Source organism: Myotis daubentonii, chromosome 8 (genome assembly GCF_963259705.1).
Source record: "Myotis daubentonii chromosome 8, mMyoDau2.1, whole genome shotgun sequence".
NCBI classification, from domain to species: domain Eukaryota; kingdom Metazoa; phylum Chordata; class Mammalia; order Chiroptera; family Vespertilionidae; genus Myotis; species Myotis daubentonii.
The window spans coordinates 43368927-43389592 of NC_081847.1; the positions used below are offsets into that span (position 1 = coordinate 43368927).

The 20666-nt window shown below is 49.4% G+C and overlaps 1 protein-coding gene and 1 pseudogene across 1 annotated transcript in view; one reads left to right on the forward strand and one right to left on the reverse strand.

Annotated features, from left to right (window-relative positions):
• LOC132240197 (O-acyltransferase like protein-like) overlaps window positions 1-17707 on the forward strand; it is a 49178-nt gene extending 31471 nt beyond the window's left edge. The window contains exons 8-15 of the mRNA XM_059707516.1: window positions 907-1008; window positions 8906-9071; window positions 10607-10686; window positions 12210-12323; window positions 14052-14184; window positions 14696-14882; window positions 16202-16344; window positions 16641-17707. Coding sequence (XP_059563499.1) covers window positions 907-1008; window positions 8906-9071; window positions 10607-10686; window positions 12210-12323; window positions 14052-14184; window positions 14696-14882; window positions 16202-16344; window positions 16641-16775 — 1060 coding nt within the window. The 3' untranslated portion in view covers window positions 16776-17707. The remainder of the gene's footprint in view (window positions 1-906; window positions 1009-8905; window positions 9072-10606; window positions 10687-12209; window positions 12324-14051; window positions 14185-14695; window positions 14883-16201; window positions 16345-16640) is intronic.
• A 434-nt stretch (window positions 17708-18141) lies between these two features.
• LOC132240198 (fructose-bisphosphate aldolase A-like) lies at window positions 18142-20355 on the reverse strand (annotated as a pseudogene).
• Window positions 20356-20666: the final 311 nt, after the last annotated feature.

Consider the following 20666-nt stretch of genomic DNA (forward strand, 5'->3'; position numbering starts at 1 on the left):
TCTATTGGCAGAGAATAAAGAATTCTCCAACCCTCCCCGATCCCTTCCAAATCCCACCCAACACACAAGGCCTTTTGCACAGGAGAGCCATTTGTTCCTTAGGAAAACACCCATAGGATCCTTGGAATGGAAGTCAAAAGGTTGGGAAACTCACAAACCTGCTTACCATCAAGTTCTAACTCAGAGGCATATCCTGTTTCTTCTGTGGACTGTTCTGAGTGATGAGTTTGTCATCAGGATATGTTGGCTGAGGATTCTCACTGGCATCTTGGGCAACCCACATAACAGTCTTCGAGTCTTCATTTCCATGTTAAGTAAGCAGGGTTGGTAATATTTTCCCTCTTATCGAATTGGGCTGTTTATTCACCTATTTGATTATTCACTCAAATCCCATTGCACAGTGGTTTGGTATGGCTCCAGAAACAAAAGCAAAAGAAACCCTAGTGGTGTTACAGCAAGAGACCACTGGCTGATGCTTGGGACAATAGTCAGTAGTGTTCACTGAATATTCCTGGCTCTTCACCCTCAGTTGGCAACATACCACTTCCTGGCGCCATTGCGGTTGGTGGGCCACATCTCTAGGCTGACCGATGGTACCTGGTATTGCCATCATGCTGAGAGCTTTAAACATGTCCTTTCTGGGTGAGGACATGTAGTTGCTGGTTTGAGGCCCTCCAGAGCACTCCTGTCCTCTGCATGATCACTGGTGAACTTGGAGATAGTGGCTGCCCCATCAGCCTGGGTCCACAGTGAGGAAGTGGCTGACCCCAAAGTGGATGGCCATGGGCTTGCAGCATAAGCAAGAAAAAAAAAAGATTGTTGTTTTGACTTGGAGACCAGATTAATGAACCAATGAGCTTTATCACCGATAAACAGTTCCTGTGCCTATTCTTCTCTTTCTCTCAGTGGCTGGTTAAGCGCGAGGTCATTTTTAAAGATGCAGCAGTCTTCAGAAAAAGGAATAACTGCTAAAGTTGTACTCAGATACTACTTTAGTCGCCTTATAAGGTAGGTTTATTTATATAATTTCTCAATTTACTATTGCTATGTGACAATTTAGGATTTTTTTATTCTTCAACCCTCTTCTGAAAGAATGTTTAAAGAAAAATAGGCAGAGGAGAACCAAGATGGCGGCATAGGTTAACGCCGGAGTTTGCTGCTTTGAACAACTACTTCAAAAGTGAAACTAAAACACGGAACGGACATCACCCAGAACCACAGGAACGCTGGCTGAGTGGAAGTCCTACAACTAGGAGGAAAGAGAAACGCATACGGACACTCAGAGGAGGCGCAGTGCTGAAGTCAAATTCTGAGGTACTGAGTGCGCGGAGCGGGCTGGCGGCGGAGGGCGCGGTTGTTGTTTTCAATCGAGAGGGAGTCGCAGACTCTGAGCTCCAGATACAGGCGAGTCTTTAGGGACCCAGGCTCAAACGGGAGAAGCGGGACTGTCTGGCTTCGGTCAGAGCGAGTGCAGCTTTCTCTCCGAGCCTTGCAGCGGGTGCTGGGACTCAGAGAGGCAGAGCCCCTGGGGACAGGACTGAGAGCCGCCATAACTGCTCTCTCCGGCCCACCCTGTTGATCCTGTGTGACCCGCCCCGCCCAAGCCCTGCACAGAGGCATTTGCCGGATAGCCTCAGGCAAAGGCTAGATTAGCACCTCCCTAGAGGACAGAAGTTCTCTCACTGCTGACACAGCTGATTCTCATAGCCACTTGGCCTGGAGGTCAAACCCTCCCTGGAATTAGCTACAACAATCAAGATTTATCTATAAGACTGCAAACAAAGACCACTAGGGGGTGCACCAAAGAAGCATAACAAAATGCGGAGACAAAGAAACAGGACAAAATTGTCAATGGAAGAAATAGAGTTCAGAACCACACTTTTAAGGTCCCTCAAGAACTGTTTAGAAGCTGCCGATAGACTTAATGAGATCTACACGAAAACTAATAAGACCCTCGATCTTATATTGGGGAACCAACTAGAAATTAAGCACACACGGTCTGAAATAATGAATATTAAACAGACGCCCGACAGCAGACCAGAGGAGCGCAAGAATCAAGTCAATGATTTGAATTGCGAGGAAGCAAAAAACATCCAACCGGAAAAGCAAATTGAAAAAAGAATCCAAAAATGCGAGGATAGTGTAAGGAGCCTCTGGGACAGCTTCAAGCGTACCAACATCAGAATTATAGGGGTCCCAGAAGATGAGAGAGAGCAAGATATTGAAAACCTATTTGAAGAAATAATGACAGAAAACTTCCCCCACCTGGTGAAAGAAATGGACTTACAGGTCCAAGAAGCGCGGAGAACCCCAAACAAAAGGAATCCAAAGAGGACCACACCAAGACACATCATAATTAAAATGCCAAGAGCAAAAGATAAAGAGAGAATCTTAAAAACAGCAAGAGAAAGAAACTCAGTTACCTACAAGGGAATACCCATACGACTGTCAGCTGATTTCTCAACAGAAACTTTGCAGGCCAGAAGGGAGTGGCAAGAAATATTCAAAGTGATGAATACCAAGAAACTACAACCAAGATTACTTTATCCAGCAAAGCTATCATTCAGAATTGAAGGTCAGATAAAGAGCTTCACAGATAAGGAAAAGCTAAAGGAGTTCATCACCACCAAACCAGGATTATATGAAATGCTGAAAGGTATCCTTTAAGAAGAGGAAGAGGAAGAAAAAGGTAAAGATACAAATTATGAACAACAAATATGCATCTATCAACAAGTGAATCTAAGAATCAAGTGAATAAATAATCTGATGAACAGAATGAACTGTTGATTATAATAGAATCAGGGACATAGAAAGGGAATGGACTGACTATTCTTGGGGGGGAAAGGGGTGTGGGAGATGTGGGAAGAGACTGGACAAAAATCGTGCACCTATGGATGAGGACAGTGGGTGGGGAGTGAAGGCGGAGGGTGGGGCGGGAACTGGGAGGAGGGGAGTTATGGGGGGGGGGGGAAAAAGGAACAAATGTAATAATCTGAACAATAAAGATTTAATTAAAAAATAAAAAAAAATATAAAAAAAAAAAAAAAAAAAAAAAAAAAAGAATGCCAGGTCGCCCGAGTTGGAACACTGGCCCTGTCACTGGTTATATGACTTTGGGCCTCTGTGCCTCAGTTTCCTCCTCTTTAAAATGAGGATGTGTTTAGTCTTACCCTCATAGGATTGTTGTAAGAGCTGAGAACAGTATCTGGCACATAATAATATGCTATCTATTACTATTATTTTCTGGGCCTTGGGGGCCGAGTGGTAAACAAGGTGGAGATGGTTCTTACTCTCATAGAACAAATGTTCTGGGGAAGAAGGAAGAAGGCAGTAAGCAACTAAGTATTCACTTAATTATTTAATTACATTTGTGATAACTGCAATAGAGAAGGACAGAAGTGTGAAGATATTGTATAAACTTGGGATTCACATGTTCTGGGCAGGTTTTTAGTTTCCAGAAGGAAGTGACATTATAGACCTGAAGCATGAGTAGGTGTTATTTAGGAGAATAGATATTAGGAGAATATGTGGGGAAGTTGTTCTCCATCTAGGACCCGTGGGAAAAAGGGAAGGATGCATGTGAGAAAGGGCTATAGAACTCATACTTAGAGAACCTATGTATGGAAGCAACTCAAATGATTACAAAAATGGATTGGCCATGAAAAAAAAAAAAAAAAAAAAAAAAGAAAGAATGTTTAAAGAAAAATAAATGGAGAGAAATCATTTTCTTCCTTAAATACAGTTGTTTTTTGCTGGTTTAATGGCTTTTGCCAGTGGAAGATTCCAGTTTTCATGGCATTGGTCCTAATAAAATTTGAGGTATATGAAACCAGCAAAAACATCCTTATTCCTTAGCTGATGGGCATCAGATTTCAATCAACGTACCATCAGATTTTCATAGACTCTACATTCAACAGGAGCATTTGGATGGCTCCTGTAAATTAGTAGTAATTGGATCCTGTGAGTAAGAGTGCTAATGGTAATGATAAAGATAAAATAAGATACAACCAGGAGAAGGGCTGGTTGATCCTTGGGACAATAGTCGTTCCGCTGAGAAGGAAGCCAGCTGGTGATCCTCGTGAATGCGTAGTTGGTTGGAGCAGAAGGATGACACTATTGGGACGAAATACGAAAGCAGTGTGATGGAGTGGCCGGTGTGTAATGAGACTGTCTACATTTAGGAGGAAAAGGACCTTCAACTCATGGACCCCAATCCCTTCCTTTATATATTTTCTAAATCACTTAGGTGCTGAACGAGAGCCCCGCTCTCATTACTCATGACCCATGCCCTTCTTGTCACACTACCCTCTCATGAAATAGGAAGGGGAGTGTTGAAACAGTCTTCTGGGCTAATAAACTCGAGTGGGTAAGATCTGATTCTCTAGTTTGCTTGCCAGGCTTGTATTCTGGCTCTGTCACTTGCCAGATGTGTGGCTTTGAGCAAGTGTTCCAACCTCTCTGTGCTTGATTTTTCTCATCTCCAAAGTGGGGGGAGTAACGGCATCACTCTGCTGGCCTCTCGTGAGGAGTAAATGAGATAATGTATGTAAAGAACTTAGAAAAGCAAGTTATCACTGTTACTGTTGTTACTGTTATTTATACCTTTTCACTTTGCCTGTAGATAGGCTAAGAATGAGTACAAGCTAAGGAGTAGACCTTTAGTCATTCTTTTCCACTCCAGATGTCTGGTTTCTTCCAAGCTCTATTAAGTCTGGCCTTCACCCTGGGGAGGACAGAACGCTGCTTCTGTCAGTATCACTTGGGTGTGTGGCACTGGGTCAAGTAGCCTGTCTTGCCCTGAGGTCTTGCGGAGGAGAGGGGCTGGATGCAGGCCAGGGGCTCAGTGATAAGATGGGAGGTTAGGGTTTGCAGTGGGCGAGTCAATGGCATGGTGTGTTCCGCCTGGTAAACTTGCTTCAGAGGAAAGACCCTGGAGCTGGGGATCCAGGAGGCAGAGAAAGTCATGGTGAGGGGCAGGGAGAGCTGAAGGTGGGAGGCGAGGGGTGGTGAGGCATTACGGGGCATGATGGAGGCAAGGACCCCAGTGAGTAAATTACTGCACTAGCAGGAGAGCAGGAGTCAGAGTGGTGATGGGCAGAGGGAATGCAGAGAAGGCAAGTCAAGGACACATTTTCTGGCCGGAGCGACATGGCAGATGGTGGCATTCTTGAGGTCGGGAGGTCTGGAAGAGTGCCAGGTTGGCCCAGGAAGAGAGTGAGCCCAACCTGGGACAGCACTGTTGTAAAAGGGAGGGGCCCATCACCAACCCATAGTTTGAACTCATCCTCTTCCAGGTAAACCCAGTGAGAAAGCAGCCGTGCTCTTTGCTGTTCTCATTCACGCTGGCCAGCTCTCTGGTACGGCTCAGTGGTTTACTGCTTGCCTCCCTCCCTCCAAGAGGAGAGGAAGTAAGATCATTTGTTCACACCCTCTCTCTGTTTATTAAGGATCCCCTATGTGCTAAGCGCTGTGCTAAGCTCTGAGCATTTAGCAGTTAATAAACCATGCGGTGCCATGGGGCTTACATGTGAGTGATGGAGAAGACAATAAACAAAACAGTACACAACATTCAGCTGCAATATGCAAACATTTATAACAGTGGGTGATGATAGTTTGGAGAAGGAAGTAAGAGGGTCTTCCTCTGTAAGGGTGGCCGGGGAAGGTGACATTTGTCAAGAACCTTGAAGGAAGTAAAGGAATGTTCTAAGCAAAGAAAATGCTGTAGGGAAGAAGGGTCCGTTCAGGGGTTCAGGTGCAAAGGCCCCGAGGAGGGAACATGCTTGGTGTGTTTGAAGAACCTCAAAGAGCCGGAGGTGCTGGAGAGGAGAACAGAGGGAATGAGGTCAGAGAGGTGGGCCCAGGTCCTGCAGCGTCTGTGGCCACCTGCAGGACTTTCCATTTTATCCTGAGACGGAAAGGCTTTGGAGGACTCCAGGAGGCAGTGGCTGGTCAGATGCACCTTTCACAAGCATCACTCTGGCTGCAGGGCAGAGAATAGATTGTCACTGGGCAGGGGCAGGAGACAGGGGACCAGCCGGGAGCTACTGCAAGTTATAAGAAACTGCAAAACCCCAATTTCCAGGGGTAAGTCAGCACAGAGCTTATCTCATGGAAACAAGGAGAGTGGGTGCTCCAGGCCCTTAAAACTGTGATTATTCCAAAGAGAAGCCACATTAAAAAAAAATTGGGTTTTTAAAAAATAGGTTGTGATAAAAATGTCTAACTATAACAGATGGTTACACACTAAAATTACGGGGCCTCCCTCCAGTCTCACTTCCCACAGGACACCTTTGTTAACAGTTTCTTGTGAATTCTTGCAGAGACTTTCCATATATTTATATGCACTGTGTTTTTTTAATGAATAGGATTAAACTATATACTATATTTTATACACTCTTTCCCATGTAGCTCTTTCCACTTCATGATTAACATTGGCACACACCTCTATTTGCATGCAAGGACCCGCCTCACTGATTTTAAAGGTGGCCTGGGATGGCACTGTGTGGGTAGAACATCATGCACATGACCTGTCCCCATCACTGGAGGTCATTTCCAAGTTTTTTGCTATTTCAAACAATGATACAATGCATGTGCATATGTGTGCAATTATATGAACACTAGAGGCCCAGCACACAAAATCGTGTGCGAGTAGGGTCCCTAGGGCTAGCCTGCGATCAGGGCCATCTTCTGCCCGCTGGCCAGTCCCCAGTCCCTCTCTGCTGCTGCTGCTATCTCCCTGCTCCCCGAAACCCCCGTTTGCTGTTGTTCTCTGATTGCAGCATGGCTCCACTTCCCTGAGGGCTGGGGCGAGGGACCAAGAGGTCTGCAGTTCACTCGCTTGCCAGTCCCTCCCCATAGCCACTCACCTCTGTTAGCCCATGCTTCCCTGTTCGCCATGCTGCAATTGGAGCCTGTAGGGGTCGGGGGGGTAGGGGAAGGGGGGTGGGGTGGGGGAAGGGGCTGAGAGGTGGTCAATGGACCTCATGGCAACTGGTCGAGCAGTCATTCCGGTCATTACACTTATGGTCGCTGGCCTTTTATTATATAGGATGTTTGCAGATGAATTCCTACTAGTGCAATTGCTGGTTTGGTGCAGCTAACATCTTGGTGGGCGTTTTCCAGTTCACCTTCCCACCCACCAGGTCTGAGAACCCCTGCTCCTCAGCCCGCCACACCCAGGGCTAGTATTGCAGTTTAGGCTTTGAAAACCTACTCTGACTTGCAATCCTCTGGAAGTTTGGAAAAAACAAAGCCCGTGTACATTTATACGACGCTTTCAACGTTTCAAGCTATTTTCTTACTGATCTTATTTAATTCTCAGAAAAATCTGAGGAGGCAGAAATCCTCCTCCTCCTTCAAAGCGTTGAAGGAATCATCACCTGTGTTTTCCGTAGAAGAGGAAAGAGAGGAGGGATGCGATTTTCTCAGTGAGACAAATGTAGACAAACCAGAGCGCATGCTTCTTTCCCCTGAAGCCTCGCCTCTCCAGCCACGGCCCAGAGGCGGCGTTTGCCCCAGCACCCAGGGAGGGCTGTGTAATGGGCAGGGACACAGTTGGTCCCACCCTCCCTCCTGTGGACATCTGACCCGAGCTCTGCCTCTGAGGGGAGCAGGGGGCTAACTTACTCTCCCGGGGGAAGGGAGGAGACAGGTGGAGGGAAGGGAGGCCCGTGGGAGCAGTTGCTGGGCAGCGGTCTGATGGCTGACCCTGGCAGGGCCCAGCACCCAGGGAGGGCTTTGTGGCTGCCATCTGAGCTGCCCTGGGTGATGCCCCTTGGCACAGGCCGGTGCTCTTTCTCTCTGACTTTGATCAGCAATTCCAGCCCTGCTCCCCGCCTGCCCACCACCCTCCCGGACACTCCCTATGAGGGATTTTATCACCGTGGGGAGGACAGGAGGCCCACAGGTGCACCTCCAGCAGCTCTGCCCTTCCCATCTGTCACACCCACCCAGCCCTGACGCCCACCGAGGCGATGGAGGTGCTGCAAGGCCATGTGCTCTGCCCTCCTTGCCTTACCCGGAACTTTTCAATGCGTTTTTTAAAAGGACGTCTCTGACCGCAGCCCACCCAGAACTGCGCGTGCCCCTCTGCACAGCCTTCCGTGGGAACTCTAGACTGCGTGTCCTGTAGGGGCCACCAGACACCTGGCCCCTTGAGACACGCTGCCCGTGTAAAACACACACCGGAATCTAAAGACTTGGCAAAAGAAAAGAGGATGTGAAGTAACCCAATAATTTCCTATATTGGTTACCTGTTCAAATGAGAAGAATGTGGATTTATTGGGCTAAATAAAGTATATTATTAAAATGAATTGTTCCTGTTTCTTTTGACTTTTAAAAATGAGGCTACTAGAACTTCGGGGGCAGATGTGGCTGGAATTCTATTTCTATTGAACATGCTGGTCTAGACACTGGGTGCCATATCCATCACCTGTGTGGCTGCTTCAGATCCGCTTGGAAGGAGGAAGGGTATGAGGGGAGGACGGAAGAAATAAATCCAGGAAGGGAGCGAGGAGAAGAGGGGTGGAGGAAGGTCTTTCATGCAGAGGGGCTGACGCCAGGTGAACTTCTCTGAGCTACCACTTCATCTGTGAAACAGATGTAACAGTTACCCGATAGGAGTTCTGAGGTTTAGGAGTATCTACAAAGTTCCTAGCTCGGTGGCTGACCTGTACAACTTGCTCAGTGAAGGACAGTGTTTTGCATCAGCAGCACCAGTGCCAGCACATAATAGGTGCTCAAGAAACGATTTTGAATCCACGGGTGTTTGAGGTGTGGGTGGGAGGTGGAGGCCCACCCAGTATGAACTGTTTCAGAGGCTCTTACCCCCCTGCCTATGAGTCCCGCCTTTCCTGAACGGGAGCACTGTGGAGTCACTTTCTCTCGCCTGGCTCTTTGCCACCAGGTTGCAGCCTCTTCACCTGTATTCCGTGTGCTTGTTGGTTGGATTGTTCTCCCTGGTTCCCTGGGGACCTGTCTGGGAGGTGCCTAAGCTCCACCTGGACAACTGCCGGCAAGCGTGGTGGACGAACTTGCTGCTGCTCAATGACTTCCTGTTGGTCCGGAAGGCGGTGAGTCCCGAGTGTTGGCTGCAAAGGGCGGATGGGCACAAAGGCAGTGTCTTCCCGAGGGCCACCTTGAGGAGTCTGGTCCCCTTTTTCCTGGCCTATTCTTGGGAGTGAGTACTGGTGATGCTGTAGGGAGGTGGGCTGTGGGCAGGGAGGCCAGTCTCCTGTGATGGAGGGTGGTGACTGCACCAGCCTTGGCAGGGCAGTCGCTGGGAGAAGCAGGGGGAGGAAGCAGGGTCGTGGGCGCCGAGGGACCAGCCATCTAGGTGCATGTCCGCAACGCAGGTGACCCTGCCCCATCCCGGTTCCTGTCCAGCCCACGCTGCCCTGGGGGGAAAGGACAGTTTCTTCACCTCCACATGGAGAGCCTGTAACGGGTGGAACATTGCACCGCGCCCTCACCATCATGCATTCCATTCCATTTCAAGCCAGGTCTGACCGAGCAACATTTGTATGCGTTGCTTTTGGCTTCCTTAAAGCCCTAATTTGCCCACGATGACCTGGGAGCAAATGCAAGTGAGGCGGCTGTGATGAAATCGTGCCACTGATGTGGCGTGTGCCTTGGAAGTGCAGTTGAAGAAAGAATCCGTAGCGTGGGGCTAATCACGCACATAAACACTTTCCAATTAGAAGCTGCCCTCGATACACAAGTGCCCAGCAGCTTCGACGCCTTCAGGTGGGCCCAGGTCTGTGCCAGGCCCCATGGAGGACAGAGAGCCTGGGCTGTTTTCCTAGCTGCAGACTGGCTTGGGCCATGTGTGGGAATCAGTGACAAAGACATCAGCCAGTCGCCTCGCAGAGGTGAAACCCGCCCTAGGTCTTGGAAGCAGAGGTGTGAGGGCCTTGCAAATTCCCCACCAGGGAACTTGTCTCCAGGCGGGACAGGAAAGCTGTCGCTTCTGTTGGGTGAATCTGGTCTCCCTTGGACAGAGCGGGTGGGAGGGAGACCAAGGTGCCCTTAATTGCTGAAGCGCTGGAGAGGATGCCCCCAGGAATGTCCTGACATTGAAGAAGGTAGCGGCCTCATTTCACACAGACAGGTAAGTGATGAAAGATGTGGCTTTGGCCAGACGATCTCATGTCAGTCGTGCGTGGGAACCCTGTGTTTCCCACATAACTCGTCTGGAGCCAGGCCTCCGTTCTAAAAGGACACATTCTCTCCTCTTAGAGTGGGGGAGGGAAGGGGGCGAGGCACAGAAGGGAGAACAGCAGCGAGCCTGACCCCAACCGCACCATAACAGTAATTATTCCTTGCATCTGTGTAACACGATACAGTTTCGTTCCCACAGCTGTCCTAAGAGATTCGATATTATTGTTTTCTTTTGTAAACAATAGAGAAAACTCCATTTCCATTTTGTACACTGGAACCTACCATACAGGCTTATTACAAAGATGAGATGAGATGAGGTATGTGAGATTCCTGTAACTCACTATTCCTCTCTCTTCCGTGGAAATCCCCACCTGCCTACTGAACTCCTCTCCTGTGGGAGGCAGACCTGGTAAACGGCAGAGAGAAGTAACCTTTGCTCTCTTTCCAGTGCAACGGCTGGACGTGGTACCTGGCCAATGACTTCCATTTCCACCTCACAACGCCGGTCATCGTCTTCGTCCATGGAAAGTGAGTCACTGGGACATGTTTCCTCCCTCTGTGCCCTTTCCCACAAAATTCCAGGAGAGTGCTCCAGGTCTGGGGAGAGCAGCTTTTAAAATTTGGGATAAGAACTTCTCAGATGAGTTTGCAACATGAAATCCTGCACTGTTTACCTTCTCCCCCAATCTTGGTCCTACACACAGCAGTCCGTGTTTGTGCAGAGCTATGGTCAAAGTGTGTGCCACATCTCGTGCTTAGCGTTTTCCATGTAACTCTTCATATAAACATTTCCACATGTTGGCATGACCTGCATACTTGTCAGTGTTAGGATGAAATGCCAGTTTGAAGGTTAGGGCATCCAGATCGTTTCCGATTCTTCATGACTATGGATGACAACGAGTTCCTTGGAGCACACTACTCTTTCTCTTAGTTATTTCCTTGGGGACATATATGCAAGTGGTATTACTATGTCAAAAGGTAGGAACAATTTTGTGACATACCAGGAGATGGCTCTCCGGAAAGAGTGAAGGAATTTACAGCGCCCCAAGCAATCCATCCATGTGCCCGCTTCTCCACGTGGGTGATTTATCACCTGAACTTTTGTTAGTTTTAGAAAAACTCTAAACTAGGGCTTCAGTCATTCACGGAGAAACTGATGGTGTGTGCATTATCCATGCCACATTTTAAAAGATGTATTCTTCTCTTTTGTTAAATTTAAGGGCATTGGGCCCTAGCCGGTTTGGCTCAATGGATAGAGGGTCAGCCTGCAGACTGAAGGGTCCCGGGTTTGATTCCGGTCAAGGGCATGTGCCTGGGTAGAGGGCTCCCGGCCCTGGTCGGGGACATGCAGGAGGCAACCAATTGATGTCTCTCTCTCACACATTGATTTGAGAGACACATTTGGGTTAACCCTTCAAGGTCACATGGCTAGTGGCATGGGTGTGAGCTGAACCTAGGACCTTACACACTATGCAATTTTGCCTCCCTAGTGAAGCATGTCAAACAATTCTCCCTTATAACCACCCTGTCTGTTACACAGGATAAACTGGTATTTCTTTCTGTCTCTTCCCCTCCCTTCCTCTCTCTCGCTAAAAATCAATGGAAAAAATAACCTCGGGTGAAGATTAAAAAAAAAAAAAATTAAGGACATTGGAGAAAACATTAGGATGAAGAGAGGGGAACACAATTGCCCTGGACCCGATTCCTCCCTCAAGGAGATGTGAATTCGCTGTCCATATTTTGGTGTTTATCCTTCCGATCTTTTTCTGCACAGCTTCTTATGCATGAAAGGATTCTGCACATACACTTTAGTATCTTCCTTTTAATGGTTTTATGACACAAGCGTTTCCCTAGATTATTTTATTTTTTAAGCAAATAGACCTCTCGCCCCCCTAAGCCCCCCTCAACCCCCCTCAGCCTCAGCTGCCCCATGCCAGCCTCTCTCAAAGGCAGGCCTCGCCTTTGCCAGGGTTGCAAGTCTTTCCTGTCCACAGATTCTGCGGTGAAGGAAACTGAAGAGCACTCTTGTCAATGTCCCCTCTTCTCTGCAGAAGTAAACATGCCCTTGTCCTCCTCGGGGCCGCGCTGTTCTTGGCGTCTTTCACTGCCACTGCTTTGCTCACACTGGCTCATGACCTCCCCGTGGCAGCTCCGTCAGAAGCAAGGTAACCGTTCCCAGCCGGCCGGGCTCTGCGCCTTGCCTGGCCTGGGCACGCCAGGACCTCCCAGGGAGGACTGGGGGACGAATGCCAGGCTGTTTGCCCTGTGCACAGCGGCGTGTGGAAAAACCGGGCGGGGCGTGTTCAGCCCGGATGGGAAAGTTGATGGCACTTTTGTTTCCAATCTTCTGAACCATTCAACTTGCCCAGGGGTCCTCTGGCCGCTGAAGTGCTTCTCAGAGGAAAGGAGCACCCCCACGTGGCCGTCTTGTGTTTCTCCTCCAGTGGCCAGCTGCTGCTGGGGGGTTTTGTGGTTGGAGAGTCTGAAACTTGAGGAAGTTGGGGTTACCTCTTCAAGGTCACACAGCTAGTACCGGGCACAGGTGTGAGCTGAACCTGGGACCCTACACATAAGGCTATATTGCCTCCCTAATGAAGTATGTCTTTATGACCACCCTGTGCATTACACAGGATAAACTGGTGCAATTACCTGCTGATCTAGTCTCAGTGCAGCAGTCAGTGATGCAAATGAAAATCAGGTCCTGTCAGCCATCTACTCAAGTTCCTCCAATCACCATCCATTCTCTCCAAGCAGAATCCCTGCCTGACCTCACCCCTCACTCCCCTACCTGCCGATGCTGAACCAGCCACACTGACCTCCTTACGTCCACACACCAACCATGCTCCCTCCTCAGGGCCTCTGCACTCGCTGTTCCCTGACACTGGAGTGCTTTTCCTTTAGAATCTAGATCTTGGCAGGGCTTGCTCCTTCACTTCCTGCAGGTGTTTGTGTAAATGTCACCTTCTCAGAGCAGCGTTTGCTGGCCACCTGATGTCAAATAGCCCAGAACCGTCCCTGGAACATAAGTGCTCAATATGAATTTGTGAGTGGGATGAATGACTACCCCGTAGGCCTTTACATTTTTTCCCTTTATTGATTTTTAGAGAGAGCGGAAGGGAGAAGGATAGAAAGATAGAAACATCTATAAGACAGAAACATCATCGATCAGCTGCCTCCTACATGACCCCTACTGGGGAATGAGCCCATAACTGGGGCATGTGCCCTGACCAGGAATTAAACCGGTGATCTCTTGGTTCCTGGGTCAACACTCAACTGCTGAGCCACACTGGCCAGACACCCTAGGCCTTTTAACTAGGGGAGCTTCATGCCCTTCCATCACGTCACTGTCTTCTGTGGGTGTGGCCAGGTGACTGAGAGGTGGCTGCCCCCTCCCCCCCCCAGTGGTTCTCAGCTCTGAATGCACATGAGGGACATGGGAGTCCCCTGGGGCCTCTTAATTCCCACTGATGCTCCCAGAAAGGGCCATCTCAGACCAATGGAATCACTGGCGTGTGGCCCAGGCAATCAAATTCTGTACGAGCTCCCAGGAAGCGATTCACTTCTTTCAGAAGAGGTTCACTTCTGAGAACCATGTTTTCCGAGTCATCCTGACATACCAGCCACCAGAAACAACTATTGAAAATGAAGACCACTGTCATATTTCCTTGGGATCCAGGGAGGAGGGGCCCACGGCAATTTGGAATCTTAGCAAGGCAGCTGTGGCCCACAGCAGGATCATGAGGTCCCTGTGTGGGTCGTTACTTAGGAAATGAACAAAGGTACCCCAAATTCCACTTTGGGTCGGCTGACGGACTCAATGGGCATCTGAGAGACTCCCCTTTTCAGGTCCAGATCAAACTTAGCCTTTTGTCTTATTTCCTTGTGTTATTCAGTGAAAATGCAACTGCGCTGTATTTTTCGGAGTACTACACTAAGCCCTATTGCCGAATCGGGCCATTCCTTGTGGGCGTCTTTCTGAGCCTTTTCATGCACCAAAACCACCAGGCAAACATTCTCAAAACCAAGGTGAGCCTCCTTTTCTCAGTTAATTTTCCTTTAAATATGATCTGAGAGCCGTCGCGAGTGACAAAAACAGCACTGTGTCCCCTTGACCCAAGTTCCCCCACGATAGTCCATCGTCACAACCAAGAAACCGACACGGGTACATCCACGGGCCTTCGATCCCTGGCGTCCTGGGCACTCACTTATGTATGGGTGACAGGGCTGTGCAGTTGTAGCACGTGTGTGAGTTTGTGTGACCACCAACCACCACCGTCAACGCACAGGACTCCTCTGTCACCACAAAGACCTGCCTTGTGCCGCCTCTCCACGGCCACCCCCCTCCCCTGCCCCGCCCCAGCCCTTACCCTCACAACCACTAATCTGAACCTTCCATTTAGTCAAATGTGGGTACTGATTGAGGTTTATAAATAGACACCTAACGTGACAGTAATCGTACAAAAAGAGGAAGTTAGTGTAGGGAAGGAAACGTGCGGTGCCCCAGTGGGCTGTGAGCGGCATCGTTCCCTCCCTGTAGGTGCAGGCTCTGCTCGGGTGGATTTGCTCCCTGTCCAGCCTGTTCGCCGTGGTCGCTGTGGCGTACGCAGTGGACGACACCTCTGCCACCCCTTCAGTGGCCGCTGCTGTCTACCAGGCCGTGCACCGGAGCCTGTGGGCGGTGGCCGTGGGCTGGGTCGTGTTTGCCTGTCATGAAGGCTATGGAGGTATGATGTTCGTGTGCTCACACTGGCCCTTTAAAGGTGACAAATGTGAAAACCGTGTGCACAGAGGGGCGTTGGTTTGCTGGTGAATGAATCTGAAACCTCCACTCGTCTGTATCCTTGGGAAAACCCCACATGTTCTGTCTGAGATTTTACACCGGCTTATGAACAAATGCAGGTTCTGGGAGGAAATGTGCAGCCTCTCCAATGAAGCTGGTTTAGAAGTTGGAAGAGAGCAGGCAGGGTCATGAGGAAAGCAACCCCAGTGCAGGGCACACGAGTTCTGGGGGCACCCGCCCGGGCCTCGGTGTGCTCATCTGGGAGAAGAGACGGAACAGCCACCGAGGTCCCAGCCCTTTGATGACCCTGGAGACTGCTCCTGCTGAGCCAGGCGTCACCTAGCAGGAAATCAAGCAAAAAGCGGGCCTAAGTGGAAAGAAAGGGATTTGTTCAGATGAGAAGTATCTGTGCACCAATGGTCCTTCCCTTTCTCTCTACTTGGCACACAGTGGGAACTGGGTGCTGAGGTGTCAGCAAATGACAAGACTAGTAGGTTAATGTGGGGGCGGGGCGGGGGATGAGTTAGATAAACATTCAGAAAATGTGTGTCCATGCGATGACCTTCGGAAAAGTGTATCTAGAAAAGAATGTTTGAAGAAGAGCTTAATTCAGATGCTCAGGACGAGAAGGGATCTCGATGGCCCGAACCACCTTTTCCATCGTCTGCAGTCATTGCCAAAGCTGGCCGTGCGGGTCTTGCTCTGTTCAAGGTCTGATTCTGTTGAGTTGCCCATGTTACGCCTTCAGTTAAAACCTTCCAGTGGTGCCCCGTCGCCGGCAGCAGTGGCCCTCAATCTTGAATGGTAGATGGGCCCATTCTAAAGGAATAAGAATTCTTCGGGACCCAAGTTATGGAATATTTGTCCTGAAAGGGACCTAGAAGTTGATCAAATGCAAGCTGCTCAATAATGGACGAAGAATCTGAGGCTGGCATGTCCACTGCCTGGTCCCAAGGCCCCACAGTCCGTGTGGCTGCACCCGGAACCGGGCCCTGGCTAGTGAGAGGACTCCGCCCCTTGTTATACATGTGGATGTTCTGTGCTCAGGGGTCAAGTCCACAGGCAGGAAGTAAACTGCCTGTAAACTCAATATTAGCATTTCTTACATTTTCATCTTCCTACAATGGGAAGTTGGGTGGTTTTTTTGGGGGGGTGCGTTCTCTTAAAAATGATAATGAATGAAGACCTTCTTAGAAGGAGTCTGCAGACTTAGGGGCAGCACCCGAGGGAGCGGCGATGACTCTCGAGGCCTGTTCCCTGCAGGCCTGGTAAACCAGCTGCTTGCTTGTGGTATGTGGAGCTTCCTGGCCAGCATCAGTTACGCCTGCTACTTGGTGCATCCCATCGTCATCCTCCTCTACAACGGCCTCCAGGAGACGCTCACTCACTACACGGACACCAACATGGTGAGTCTCCCCGCCCAGCTCTGCAGCATCCCAGCTGTTCTCTCCGGGCAACAAAGCCACGCTATTCGTTTTGTGCGGAGCCTGTTGTTGTGGCTGGGAGCCTATTGTTCTTTGTCTTGTTTGAGGGAGGGCTTCTGCACAGGATAATATCTTTGCTTTATTTATTTTATTTGTTAATGTTCAGGGCTGTTTGTCTCAGATGCGTTTCACACAGCCGGGATGGTACACTTTAAGATCCAAACACAAGAGGACTCCTGTAGTAAGAGTGTGCCCACTGTGCCCCTCTTTCTCTCCAGTTCTATCTTTTCTCTGGACACTGTCTGCTGACCTTCGTCGCTGGGCTGGCCCTGACGCTCTTCATTGAGAAACCGTGTCAGGAACTGAAGCAGTGCCTTCTGGGACCGATACCTGAAGGGCCAGGAACGGCCTAGTAAAACCCCAAAGACAGAGGGCCCTTTTTTGGTGGTGAAGGGCAAAAGCAGGGGTGGCCTCGTTTATGTAACAAATGGCTGAGTTTCTGAAAAGGGGCGTGAAGCTGATTTTGTGGATGTTTATAGTATGAAGTTCCCTGTACTTAATCTATAAAAGAGTTCTAAGTATTTAGTATGTAAGAGAGTTCTATGATCATCTGTTTAGTAGCATAATAATTACCCTTTGATGTGTTTTTTAGCAAAAAATATTCTGGATATTTATGGTCTCATCCTGTATTTATTTTCTATATTAGTGATCACAGAAAAACATCAAATATAGTGAATAGGATGTAATTTGGTTGTTAAAATGCTAACGTTCCTTATTAAAATCACACTGTAGTTCTCCTCATCATAGTAGTTTCTGTGTTATTCTCATACCTTTGTAGGCTCATAACTTTTTGGATCCTCAGGATGGTGTGGCCCACTAGCGAGCACAGTTCATGGGCATGTTGTTACAAGTCTTCCAAACATTATCTTTCTACAACGTGGTCTCTGTGATGGGTTAGCTTGTATCTCCCCGAAAAAAGATGTGAAATTCTAATCCCCCTAGTATATTAGGATGTGGCCTTATTGGGAGATAGGGCCTTTACAGCAGTGATCCCATTAATGAGGCCATGGGTGGGGCTGGCCCTAATCCAATATGACTTGTGTGCTTCTGAAAAGGGACATCTGGCCCCAGAGATAGAAACGCACAGAGGGAAGATGGGGTACAGGGAGAAGATGGCCATCTACAAGCCAAAGAACCCCAAGGATGGCCGCCAAACAAGCTAGATGACTCCAGGAAGGCTTCTCCCGGGAGCCCCCCAGGACAGCATGGACCTGCGACCCCCTGGCTTAGGACTTCTAGCCTTCCAGAATAGTGAGGCCATACCTTTCTGTCATTTTAAACGACTTCCAGCAAACTGATATCTTTCTCCAACAAAAACTCCCAACGGAGAAGGGGGGTCCCTAGCAAGCCGCTCTGCCCCCACCCCCTCAGTTTCCAGCACTGAGACCTAGAGACAGGGAGAGACTGGTGAGGCCAGATGGAGAACCTGGAGGCCCAGGTTTCCTCCTGAGTGTGTAATTTCACGTGAACCACCCCTACCTACATGTCCAATGATGCTCATAGCAACACTCTCTGTGTCCCCAGTAGTCAAAAAATTTAATAAAAATCATAAGGCTACAGGGAGCTTATTAACTCATATCGCTTCCCTCCCCCTAACCCCCTGTGTATGTTCTCTGCCATCAAGTGGCTATTCAGGGAGGACCACTGAGGGCCGAGGGGTTGCAAACCTCAAATCCTTGGACATTCCCAGCCAGCCTCGGGGAACAAGCCACATCTCCCTCAGGCCCGGTCTCCTCTGCGGGCAGAATTGGGCCTGAAGGAGGAGACAAGCCGCACCCTGGCGAGTTCAGTCTGTAATAAAAAGCGAATAAAACGCACAAAGGTGGGTTTTGGGGAAACTCTGAAGTTCATCGAGTTCCTCGGGAGCCCCCTGGTGGCTGGTTCGGCACATGAACACGGACTTAGACCTCAGAGGAGATAGGGCGGCATTTACCGGAGGAACGCGGCAATCCAGAAGGCCCCCAGCGGGAAATGACTCCCTGCCAACCTTGCTGGGCACTCAGGCCGCCAAGTGCTTCCAGTTATGGGGCTAGAAACCCGGGGCCTTTGGAAATAGCTTTGCAATTACTAACATAGCTTTCGGGACTTCTTTTTTATAAGGAAAAAAAAATATCCTCCTCACGATTGTAATTTCATAAAACAGAGTTGGGATAGAGAAGTTCAATTTTGTTCTAGATTTTGTTTCAAAACATTATTCAACACAGAAGTTGAGGATTTACAGCCTGCGTGGACCTTACTAACCTGGATTCTAAAACAAACTAAAAAAGCATGTAGCATTTATGAGACTGATGGACATTTGAACACTGCCCTGTGTTTGCTGATATTAAAGACATTCATTTTTTAATGTGATAATGGTATTGTGGTTGTTTTTTCAAAGAAAAGTCCTTATCCGTTAGATGCATACTGAAGTATTTATGGACAAAATGACATAGAAATCTGGTATTTACCTCAAAATAACATTGGCAGGAAGTGGGACCGAGGAAACTAGATTGGTGATGTAGTTATAATTTGCTAACGGGACCTCATTATACTATTTCCTCCGTTTTTGTATGTGCTTGAAGTTTGTCTAATAATAAAGTCAAACACCTTTCTAAAGGCAGCAGGGCCAGCATAGAGAAGCATCCATTGATGGGCAGCTCCTCTAATTCTTCCGAAATCCCGAAATCCACGTTCCGTGTCCACACACCAGCCTGTGGGTACACATAGGTCACATCAGCAGCACGGGATCCCTCCAGCACAGAGGAGAGGGCACTCCGCCCCTTCCATTCCTCCCAGTGGTTCGGGAGAGTCCAGGGATGTCTCGCTTGCCTTGTGGACCTGGGCCCTGCCATTCCCTTTAGTGTGGAGCCGGCTCTCCTCCCCCACACCTGCTTGTCATATTCCTCCTGGGCAGCCTGCGGGTTCTCCTTCTTTCCACCCCAGGCCTCAGAGCAGAGGCCTCCAGGGCTCGGCCGTAGGAGAAGGTCAAGGCCCAGGGCTTTAGCCGGGGGCGCTTGCTGATTGCATTGAGGTTGATGGATGCCTCCTCCTCACTCTGACCTCCAGATAGGAAGGTGATCCCAGGGACAGCGGGGGGCACTGAGTGGCACAGCGCAGTGACAGTTGCCATGGCAATCTCCTTGTTAGAAAATTTCTGGGCACAGGCATGGCCTGGGGTGACCATGTTGGGCTTCAGCAAGGTGCCTTCCAGGTAGATGTGGTGGTCACTCAGAGCCTTGTAGACAGCAGCCAGCACCTTTTCAGTTACATACTGACCGCGCTTCAAGTCACGGTCCCCATCGGGAAGGATCTCAGGCTCCCCGATGGGCACGATGCCATTCTGCTGGCAGATGCTGGCATAACGGGCCAGAACGTTGGCATTTTCCATGATGGCAAGGGCTGAGGGGTGTGTTCCCCAATCTTCAGCACACAGCGCCACTTGGCAAAGTCAGCTCCGTCTTTCTTGTACTGGGCACAGCGTTCAGACAGCCCATCCAGCCCTTGGGTAGTCGTCTCGCCATTTGTTCCTGCCAGGGGGTACCCACGCCCTTGTCTACCTTGATGCTCACAACACCACCCTTGGATTTGATAACTTGAGGGAAGGGACACCCATCATCTGTCTTCTGATAGAGTGTCTCATGGAAGAGGATGACACCCCCAATGCAGGGATTCACTCGGTCATCGGCAGTCAGCAGCAGCTGGCGGCACAAGCACCGGTTCTCCTCGGTGTTCTCAGTGCCAATGGATTGCAGCCGCTTGGCAGTGCTCCCAATGGTCTCATCTGCAGCCAGGATGCCCTTGCCCGGAGCCATGATGCGGTGAGCAATGTCACATAGCTCCTTCTTTTGCTCCGGGGTCAGCGCTGGGTATTGGTAGGGCATGGTGTCAATCAGTGCCTGGCACAGGAGGGACGAGTTTGGTGGTGTTGTGGCGGCGGGCGGTGGGCAGGCCGGGCGAGAGGCAGGAGTAGCGAATGCGGAGGTCGTCACTCTCTCTTACCTCTTCTGTGCACAGAACATTGATAAAGCAACGGTTGTGCCCAGCCGGCTTGGTTCAATGGTTGAGCATCGACCTATGAACCAGAGGTCAGGGTTCAATTCCCAGTCAAGGCACATGCCCAGATTGTGGGCTCCATCTCCAGCAGGGGGTGTGCAGAGGCAGCCAATCAATGATTCTCTCTCATCATTGATGTTTCTATCTCTGTCTCCCTCTCCCTTCCTCTCTGAAATCAATAAAAAAAATATATATTTAAAAAGCAATGGTTG